Here is an 11,067-nt window from a genome sequence, read left to right as displayed (position 1 = left end):
AACCTTACTGGAAATGTATGATCTCACTACCCTCATATTTAAATAAACAATGGAACACATAGAAGATGAATATCCAATTCATTTCATTGCAGTAGAAAACTACCTATGAAGAAGTAAAGTGGGATTAAAACTGAACAGAAGTCACAAAAGGAAGTCAAGGATCGCATAATAAACATCTGTAAGTGGATTTGAAAGGCATAGAACAAATTTTAGTATCTATTCCAAATGTTTGAAAATAATACCACCACCACAATTGGTGATCTCTACTACAACAGTTAAGTGAACATGGGAAATAATTTACTTCCTTCAAGGCTCTGACGAAGAAGAGAAGAAACAGGATGTTTTTCCTAATATGGAAAACATCTGTGATGTTACAGTCTATAATGAGTTCATCAACATGGATAGGGTTTTTCTCTTGTATAAGATTTTTTTTTCTATTTCCTGACATTGCGGTGATATAAAACCCTTTATTTAGATGGCTAGAGACATGGCCAAGTAATTAATAAAATTTTATCACCAGGGACAAGGTCAGGTTTGGACATCTTCCTATATCTTCTGCCATAAGAAGATACAACAACTTAATAATCTTGGAAATCAGCATAGACATGCACATACTCACCTGAAGATGCAGACAAACCACAGAAACAAAATTGAACGAAGTTGGTGAGCCAAGAAAATTTTACTCATGATGTTCTTCTTGCATAAGCATTAACTACTATAACCCAGGGTTTGTGGCATCTTAAACTTATCCACAGAGTTCTTCTTCATCATGAGTTGGTTGATGTAACAGAAAGACAGCATAGAGGATAGATGGCAGAGAAATCAATACTTCTCAGTTAGTAGTGTCATGTGGGGAGATGTAGGAAATGTCTGCCTACCTTAGAAAATATGTTACTGTGGTTGAATTCAGAGCTTACTTCCGCAAATCATGTCTAGTTCTAACTTTTTTTTTTTTTTTGTATTTTTTCAAGACAGGGTTTCTCTGTGTAGCCCGGGCTGTCCTGGAACTCACTTTGTACACCAGGCTGCCCTCGAACAAAGAAATTTGCCTGCCTCTGCCTTCCAAGCGCTGGGATTAAAGGTCTGTGACACCACGCCTGGCTCTAACACTCTCTTTAAGGCTATAGGTTGAGGACATGAGCTCTGACCTCCTCCTTTAGCTACCACAAATGACACTTGTTGCCCTGTCGATATCATGGTGATCCTATATCCCTCTGGAACTTTGGTGAAATTTAAATGCTTCTAAAAATTGCCTTCATGTTGGGGTTTCATCTCTTGCTATATAGTGTAATGTTAAAAGCAGGAAAGTAAAAACTGATTGCTTCATGGAAGACAAGATCTGTACACCGACCCAGGAGAAGCTGTTTGACCTTGCTCTCAAGTTACTTCTGACTGGTTATTAAAGATGACAACAATCAATAGCTGGACAGTAGCTGGGCAGAAAAGACATAGACAGGGTTTAGGGATACTGGACCTGAGGTCAGAGGAGAACCACGAGGAGACAATAATAAACAGAGAAAAAGCAGCCTTAGGTTAGGTCAATAATAAAATAATGGCCATGTGGGGTGACTAAGTGGAGTTAAGTATAGCCCAGATGAAATAAGGCAATATTATATGACAAAATTACTGGCTGGGAATAGGCGTGATAGCATAGAGGATAGATATCAGCCAGTATTTGTTGTTGATTAAGGTTTACTACAAATATAAAAGTGGTGTGTGTATTACCTGGAAATGAAATGGCCAAAGCTGGGGTGGAAACCCTGCTTCTGGATTTCATTTTTCTATAACACCTTAGACATTTGCTTACAACAAAAAAGGTACTTATACTCACCAACAGTGCTTCACACCTGAATGAATTATTTCATGGACTTAAAGTGAACTGTGAATTCTAAACCAGTTACCTTATCAATGAAACTCACAGGGCTTTTGTCCCTATGAGTTTCCAGGGACAAACAAATTAGAGACATCATCATACTTGAGCAGACAGATAGTTGACATTTGCTAAAGGTTTTCTCAGGAATGAATAATATTTTGTAAATTAATATAACTGGGTTGGCCAAAGATGGAACCATGTACATCAGAGTCATAGATTGTCTTATTTTTGAGTTCTGTAAAGTCCTAAAAGATTTTTGTGACATGCAAATTTTAACCAATGTAGTACATGCTAAAGGTTTTACTCTCGCATACAGATAATGTGATGTACAAAATTTTTCTACAGTGCCTTCATTTACAGGGATACCCTGCAGCATGGATTTTTCTCAAGAAAAAAATGACTGCTGCAAACACAAGCTTTACCACATTCCTCATTTTTCCAGGTTTCTTACAACTCTGTAAGCCCTGTGTTACCACATTATTCACACAGAGTTTCTCTGTCCAATGTTTCTTTTATGTATTCTGAGATATATTATGGGCCCTTTCAGGTATTCAAAGATAACTGTGATATGCAAAGGTCTAGCACATTGGGTATATTTATACGGTCTCTATCTCTCTGTCTGTCTCTCTCTCCAGAATGTGCTCCTTGTTGCATTAGGAGATAACTTTGCATGGCATAGGCTTTACCACACTGCTTATACTCAGAAGGATTCTTGCCAATACAAATATGCTCATGACGATTAGCACTATGACCACATTCACAGTCTTTCTCTTCAGTATGTTCATTTATACATTCAGAAATGATGGCATTGTAAAAAGGCTTTCTCACATCCATTTCCTTTGTAGCTTGTCTCTCCAGCATGGATTCTTTCATTCATTTGAAGATGACCNTGTTTTGAAAAGACGTTCACACACTGATTATACCTGTAAGGCTTCTCTCTAGTATGTCTTCTTTTATTAATTTGTAGATTATAATGGTGGGAAAGGCTTTGTCACATTCATTACATTTGTAAGATTTCACTCCAGTATGAATTCTTCTGTGTGATTGGAGGTTACGAGGTTGGGAAAAGGCTTTGTCACACTGATTACATTTGTAGGGTTTATCTCCTGTATGTCTTCTTCTATGAATTTGAAGACAACTGTGTTGGGAAAGTCTTTGTTACATTGATTACATTTGTAAGGCTTTTCTACAAAAAGTGTCCTTTTATGATTTTGGAAGTGAAAGTGTTTTGAAAAGGCTTTATCACATTCATTACATTTGAAGGGTTTCTCTCCAGTCTGTGTTCTATGATATTAGAGATGACCGTATTGGGAAAAGGCTTTATCACATTGATTACATTTGTAGGGTTTTTCTCAAGTATGTATTCTTAAATGTGCTTGGAGACTACTTTTTATAGAAAAGGCTTTATCACACTGATTACATTTGTAGGGTTTTTCTCCAGTATGTATTCTTAAATGTGTTTGGAGATGACTTTTCATAGAAAAGGCTTTATAACATTGATTACATTTGTAGGGTTTTTCTCCAGTATGTATTCTTAAGTGTGTTTGGAGACTACTTTTCATAGAAAAGGCTTTATCACATTGATTGCATTTGTAGGGTTTTTCTCCAGTATGTATTCTTAAATGTGCTTGTAGATTACTTTTGATAGAAAAGGCTTTATCACATTGATTACATTTGTAGGGTTTTTCTCCAGTATGTATTCTTAAATGTGTTTGGAGATTACTCTTCATACAAAAGGCTTTATCACATTGATTGCATTTGTAGGGCTTATCTCCTGTATGTCTTCTTCTATGACTTTGAAAACAACTGTGTTGTGAAAAGGCTTTGTCACATTGATTACATTTGTAAGGTTTCTCTCCAGTATGTGTTCTTATATGAATGTGGAGATTACCAAATTGGGAAAACGCTTTATCACATTGATTACATTTGAAGGGTTTCTCTCCGGTATGTGATCTTCTATGAATCTGGAGTTTACTGTATTGGGAAAAGGCTTTATCACATTGATTACATTTGTAGGGTTTCTCTCCGATATGTGTTCTTCTATGAATTTGGAGTGCAACGTGTTTTGAAAAGGAATTATCACATTTATTACATTTGAAGGGTTTCTCTCCAGTATGTATTCTTCTATGTCTTTGGAGATGACCGTATTGGGAAAAGGCTTTATCACATTCATTACATTTGTAGGGTTTTTCTCCAGTATGTATTCTAGTATGTGTTTGGAGTCTACGTTTCTCAGAAAACGCTTTATCACATTCATTACATTTGTAGGGTTTTTCTCCAGTATGTATTCTTACATGTGTTTGGAGTCTATCTTTTTCAGAAAATGCTTTATCACATTGATTACATTTGTAGGGTTTCTCTCCAGTATGTGTTCTTATATGCTTTTGGAGTGCAAAGTGTTTTGAAAAGGCTTTATCACATTCATTACATTTATAGGGTTTTTCTCCAGAATGAATTCTATAATGCACTTTAAGATGACTTGTTGTTGCAAATCCTTTAACACATTGAGTATATTCAGAGGGTTTCTCTGCACTCTGACTCCTTTCATGCCTGAGAAAAGAATTGGAACATGTGAAAGCTTTACCCAATGGATAAATACTTTCATCTTCTTTTTCTGTCTGTTTAATTATTGTATGTACGTACACTGTAGCTGTCCTGTCTTCTGACACTCCAGAAGAGGGAGTCACATATCATTAAGGATGGTTTTGAGCCACCATGTGGTGCTGAGATTTTAACTCAGGACCTTCAGAAGGTTAGTTGGTGCTCTTAACTGCTGAGCCATCTCTGAAGTCCCAGAATACTTTATCTCTAGGATTTAATGTTACTATTTGTCTAAATATAAAGAGGAATCAGACCTTTTATCACTTTGCTTACATTCGTGTTGTTCCCCTTAATTACAGGTTGTTTTTCATGATCAGAGACACCTGAGAAGGTATGAACATTTACTACATGGATCAGATTCACATATTCTTTTCCAATAAAAGTTTGTTTCCATAGTTGAAGAAAAGTGGAGGAATTCAGAGCTTTAACGCACTAAGTGTATTCCAAATTTTACTACACTGTGGGTCATACTATATTTGCATCTGAACCAGGAGACACAGAAGCATTTCTACATCCCTAGTATTCAAGAGAATTTTCTCCAGAATGAGGTTGCTGATGTATTGCCAACGAACTTGGCAATGTAACTAACTGTTAACTTGTATTATGTTCAAAAGTCTACTCTATAACTGCAATCCACTAAATATCTTCTAATGGATATAGGAGAGAGAGGGAAAGTGAGAGAGGGAAAGACAGAAATGGTTTTTTGGAATATCTGTTCAGTATACATGGTGTGTATCCATTATAAAATATTATATATTTATGAAAGGAAGACCAATAAATAAAACGTTGAACTTTGCATTCACAAGGATTGACTCAGTGTTCTCATAGACATGTGAAATATGGATTAAGGTTACTGCAAAAACCTCCTACTTACCTCCCAAATGCTGCCCTTCCAACTAAACTTAGCACCAACACTGGTAATAAATGAGTACAACCAGCTTAAATATAGACTATTTGNTTCTTAGAAGCTTTTGGACATATATTTGTCAACTCTTCAATTTGTGTAGCTTTTCCAAAGTAAGCAGAAACAGAATGCCAGTGGTACTGTGTAGCGCTAATAGGGCTATGTTTCAAATGGGGATATACACTAAGGCATTGTTTCCTTGACCTCTTTCTTAAAGAAAGGCCTTGCAAAAAATCAGATACAGGACATTAAAGACCATGGTTTTGTTGGGAAGTAACAATCATCAATACACTTAAACCTGTGCTAATTTACACTGTTCCTTTTCTTATCAATTTTAAGCACACATTAACCTATCTTTAGAGGCAGATTTATATGAGTTTGCACATGAAAATTACCTTCTGTATCTTCTAGAATTTTGACAATATTCTTCAATATTTTGGGCTTCCCAATTAAAGCCTAAAACAGAAAATGTATGCCTTGAAATTTAGCAAAATGTAGTTAATATCTTCAGTGAACTTTATAGTCATGCATGATTTATTCACTAAATCCTTCCTTCATTTTAATTGAAACTACCGAAGCGCATCAAAAGAAAAAACTGTTTTCTTGAATTTTAAAACAGGAGGGGGAATTCACAAATTTACCTATAGCACTGAGGTTCCTGCAAGTCTCCCACATGACATCTTTGTAGAGCTTCTTCTGAAAAGGATCCAGCAGAGCCCACTCCTCTTGAGTGAAGTTCACATGCACATCCTCATAAGTCACTGCATTCTAGAGTATCCCATAAACGTGTACAAAAGAAAGAACAATAGAAACGACATTGAGGGTTGGAGAGATGGCTTAGTGGTTAAGAGCACCGACTGCTCTTCCGAAGGTCCTGAGTTCAAATCCCAGAAACCACATGGTGGCTCACAACCATCCGTAATGAAATCTAATGCCCTCTTCTGGTGCATCTGGAGACAACTACAGTGTACTTAATTATAATAATAAATAAATTTTAAAAACAAAACAAAACAACAACAACAAAAAGAAACAACATTGAACATCTATTCTTCAAAGGCAATGTGTTCATGTAATTCTGGGGCTTGTCCCACTTATTTACTCACACCCAAGTTCTACTGTAACTACCAAGTCATATCAGAAGGAAACTAAATAATGTTCGCCCCTGTTGTTTCTTTTTTTTTTTTTTAAGAGTCTATGTATTTCATATATGTGAGTACACTGTTGCTGCCTTCAGACACCCAAGAAGAGGGCACTGGATCCCTATTACAGGTGCTTGTGAGCAACCATGTGGTTGCTGGGAATTAAATTCAGGACCTCTGCAAGGAAAATCAGGGTTCTTAAGCGCTGAGCCATCATTCCAGCCCTGTCACCCCTGTCATTTCTCAGCCCTTTGAATAGGATGTAGCCTTTTAAAAGAACGTTCAATTACACATATAGAGAGACAAGCACTACAAGAACAATAGTGTTAAGCACACACCAAAGAAATTGTATTAAGTTACTATATATAAAACTTATTGGCTTATGTCTTTAACAATGCAGTCGGAGACAGGCAGAAGTATCACATTGAGTTGGATGTCAGTGTGATGTATACAATGAGTTCTAGAACAGCCAAAGATACATAGTAAGACCCTATACCTCCTGCCATAATTAACCAACCAAAACGGAAACAGAAGGAACTCATGTGCTTTTATTTAAGTTCTTACTTTAAAAAAAAAAAAAGATTTTATTTATTTATTTCATGTATATGTCACTGTAGCTTTCTTCAGACACATCAGAAGAGGGCATCAGATCCCATTACAGATGGTTGTGAATCACCACGTGGTTACTGGGAATTGAACTCAGGATCTTTGGAAGAGCAGTCAGTGCCCTTACCTGCTGAGCCATCTCTCCAGCCGTTTACTTAAACTCTTTTGAGAGTGATACATACAATGCAGTTCTGTATTCATCTTCCAGAATTTGAGGTACACCAATTCACACTATAACATTAATAAGATATTACCAAAAGGGAATATATGATTTAACAGTGCCACTTGGACATAAGAAAATATTGGCAACATTAATGTTGAATTAATGATTAGAGGTAAACAACATATGGTAGAAGAGATAGCTCAGCAGTGAGGTTTAGGGCATGGTTCTAATGCTATGACTGGGACTCTGTCTGTAACCTCTGAAGGTCCTTGTATTTACTTGGCTTTTGATCAATTAGTATGGTTGACAGCAGTCAATGGATGGGTGGAAGGACTGCCAGGTTCTCGAAGGAGAGGAAAGAGAGGCATGGGGCAGAAAACCATGCTTTACAGGAAAAGAGAGTCGCCAGCCATGTGCAATCCGCAGTGGAGTGATCATTGGCCACTTCCCCAGGTGGAGGTTTGAAATACAACTAAGCTGACAGCAGAATTAGGATGTTGTGCAAGGAAAAGGTAAGTGGGCAACAAAGCTGAGGGCAGATTGAGAGGGTTCAGCAAGGACTAAAGGAAAGGACACACTAGTTGTGGGAGGCTTGAAAAGCAAGACACTGAGCCACAATGCAAGGTAAAAACATTAATGTGGGGGTGGGGTGGGCACACAAGCATGCATAAGACTTTGATCCAGAGCTTTTTGTTTTGTTTTGTTTCTGAGATAGGATTTTTCTGTATAGCCCTGGCTGTCTGGAACTCACTCTGTAGACCAGCTGCCTCGAACTCACAAATTCACCTGCCTCTGTCTCCCAAATGCAGCAATTAAAAGCATGCATCACCACCGCCCAACCTTTCCAGAGCTTAAGAAGGGGTAGTTAAAAAGCTAGGTGCTACATGAAGAGCTCTTTCTGGTCCTACAAATGAGTGAACTCAATTCCCTCTATTTACAGGGGTTCCACAGCTATCCATTATTCCACTTTCAGGAAGTCTCAGGCCATCTTCTGACTACTGTGAGGAATGGGCACACATGAGGTATATATTTGTGCATACAGGCAAAAGACTCACAGTTTTGTATGACATCTACCCAGGATCTTGTAGCTTTCATAGTCTTTGGTGAGAAGTCTGGTGTAATTCTGATAGGTCAGTTTTACATGTTAACTGACCTTTTCCTGTTACTGCTTTTTAAATTCTTTCTTTGTTTAGTGCATTTGGTGTTTTGATTATTATATGATGGGAGGAATTACAGTTCTGGTCCAGTCTATTTGGAGTTCTGTAGGCTTCTTGTATGTTAATGGGCATTGCTTCCTTTAGGTTAGGGAAGTTTTCTTCTATAATTTTGTTGAAAATATTTACTGGCCCATTGAGTTGGGAATCTTCACTCTCTCGTATACCTATTATCCTTAAGTTTGGTCTTCTATTGTGTCCTGGATTTCTTGGATGTTTTGGGGTAGGAGCTTTTAGCATTTTTTTTTTTTTTTTGATTCTTGAGTCCATGTTTTCTATGGTATCTTCTGCACTTGAGATTCTCTCTTCTATCTCTTGTATTCTGTTGGTGATGCTTGTATCTAGGACTCCTGATCTCTTTCCTAGGTGTTCTAACTCTGGGGTTGTCTCCCTTTGTGATTTCTTTATTGTTTTTATTTTCATTTTTATTTTTTTTTGTTTGGTTGATTTTTGGTTTTCATTTTTGTTGTTGTTGTTGTGTTTTTAAGAGACAGGGTTTCTCTGCATAGCCCTGGCTGTCCTGGGACTCACTCTGTAGACCAGGCTGGCCTCGAACTCAGAAATTCGTCTGCCTCTGCCTCCCAAGTACTGGGATTAAAGGCATGCGCCACCATGCTGGGCTATTTTCACTTTTAGATCATGGATATTTTTGTTCATTTCCTTCAACTGTTTGATTGTGTTTTTTTCTAATTCTTTTTTTTTTTTTTTAAGATTTATTTATTTATTATATGTAAGTACACTGTAGCTGTCTTCAGACACTCCAGAAGAGGGCAACAGACCTTGTTACAGATGGTTATGAGCCACCATGTGGTTGCTGGGATTTGAACTCCGTACCTTCGGAAGAGCAATCGGGTGCTCTTACCCACTGAGCCATCTCACCAGCCATTTTTTCTAATTCTTTAAGGGACTTTTATGCTTTTAGCTCTTTACCTGTGTTCTCCTGTATTTCTTNAAGGGAGTTATTTATGTCCTTCTTAAAGTCTTCTAACACCATCATGAGAAGTGATTTTAGATCTGAATCTTGCTTTTCTGGAGTGATGATGTATCCAAGACTTGCTATGGTCAGAGAATTGGGTTCTGATGATGCCAAGTAACCTCCATTTCTATGGCTTATGTTCTTATACTTGGCTCCCTCCATCTGATTATCTCTAGTGCTACCTGCCCTTGTTATATCTGTCTGGAGCCTATCCTTCCCGTGATCCTGGTTGTGTCAGAACTCTTCAGAATTCAGCTGTCCCTGTGATCCTGTGATTCTGGGATCTTGGGATCCTGAGATCCTGGGTAGTATCAGTGCTCCTGGGATTCAAGCTCCTAGGCTCCTGGTATCCTGTGACCTGGGCTTTTTAGAGCACCTGAGAGTGGAGCATTTTCTGGGTGTTGTGGATCTGGCTGCAGAGTTAGAACCCAAGGTGTGCTCAGGGCACTGGCCCAGACTGGAAGGCACCCTTGAATCCTGTCAGCCCGAGTTCCTGAGTGCCTGGTTACAGATGGCCCCAGTAACTGCCCGTGTTGGGGCAGATGTTTTATGCTCCTCACCTCTAATCCTATGACCCTGGAAGTATTAGAGCACTTGGGAGTAGAGCGTCCTCTGGGTGTTGTGGGACAAGCTAGGGAATTTATACTCAATATCCACTCATGGCACAAGTCCAGAGTGGAAGTAAGTTGATCCATTCTTATCTCCTTGTACAAAGAAAAATATTCCTAAAAGGCTGAAAATCCAGATGTTCTAGAANTAGTATGCCTTCCAAGGGAGGGAAACACTCAACACACAATGCAAAGATTAATTAAAAAAAAAATCTCCCCTTCGCCTGGTCCTTTCTGCTGGGACAGACTGCTAGCTAGTCTGCTCTCCTGAAGACACCATATCCTGAGGCATCCCTGGAGATCTGCTTCACTTAAGCCTCTGACACCACAGCCAGATAAATCCCAGGAGGTCTGCTGCCCACAGGGCAATTGAGCAACTGATTGCCAGCTTGTGTACTCCCTGGAAGACAACACAATTTGAAGGCATCCCAGGGGTTCCTCTGTACACATGGCAACTGGGCAACCAACACCACAGTCTGAAGACCTCCCAGGGGCTCTGTGGCATGCAGGGCAACTCACCCAACAGACTGAAAGCCTCCCTGGAGGTCTGCTGCACACAGGGAAACAGAAACCACAGTCCACTGCCCTCACCAGAGAACAGCTTCCCATTGGACAACAGCTTGACTGTTCCTCTGAAGACCCAAAAGTCTGATGTCCTCCCAGGAGATCTACTGCAGCCAGGGCAACAGATTAGGAGCTTCTCTGCCCTTCTGAACCCCACCCCACCCCCCCAGCTGGAAGGCCTCACAGGAGGTCTGCTACAGCTAGGCCTACCAAGAGACCTGAAGTAACTCAGGAACAAAAGAGGCAGACTCCAGACAGACACCAGGGATTAAACAGATGGCAAGAGGCAAATGTAAGACCATAAGGAACAGAAGCCAATGTAGGTGGACACCACCAGAACCCAGTTCTCCCACCACAACAAGCACTGAATACACCAACACACCTGAAAATCATGAAGCTGACCTAAAATCCTGTCTCAT

General features: G+C 39.0%; 1 protein-coding gene across 1 annotated transcript; it reads right to left on the bottom strand.

The window, feature by feature from the left end:
- Window positions 1-1,054: 1,054 nt before the first annotated feature.
- On the bottom strand, window positions 1,055-6,141 carry LOC110315539 (zinc finger protein 845-like). The gene is given in 5 exon segments (XM_021189571.2): window positions 1,055-2,854; window positions 2,857-3,021; window positions 3,024-4,423; window positions 5,774-5,834; window positions 6,020-6,141. Coding segments are annotated over 5 exon segments (1,848 nt in total). The 5' UTR covers window positions 6,054-6,141; the 3' UTR covers window positions 1,055-2,666.
- Window positions 6,142-11,067: the final 4,926 nt, after the last annotated feature.

The sequence above is a fragment of the Mus pahari genome, unplaced genomic scaffold, assembly GCF_900095145.1.
Source record: "Mus pahari unplaced genomic scaffold, PAHARI_EIJ_v1.1 scaffold_12822_1, whole genome shotgun sequence".
Lineage (NCBI taxonomy): Eukaryota > Metazoa > Chordata > Mammalia > Rodentia > Muridae > Mus > Mus pahari.
Note: the sequence above shows the minus strand (reverse complement) of the source record. Positions and strands in the feature narration are given on the sequence as shown.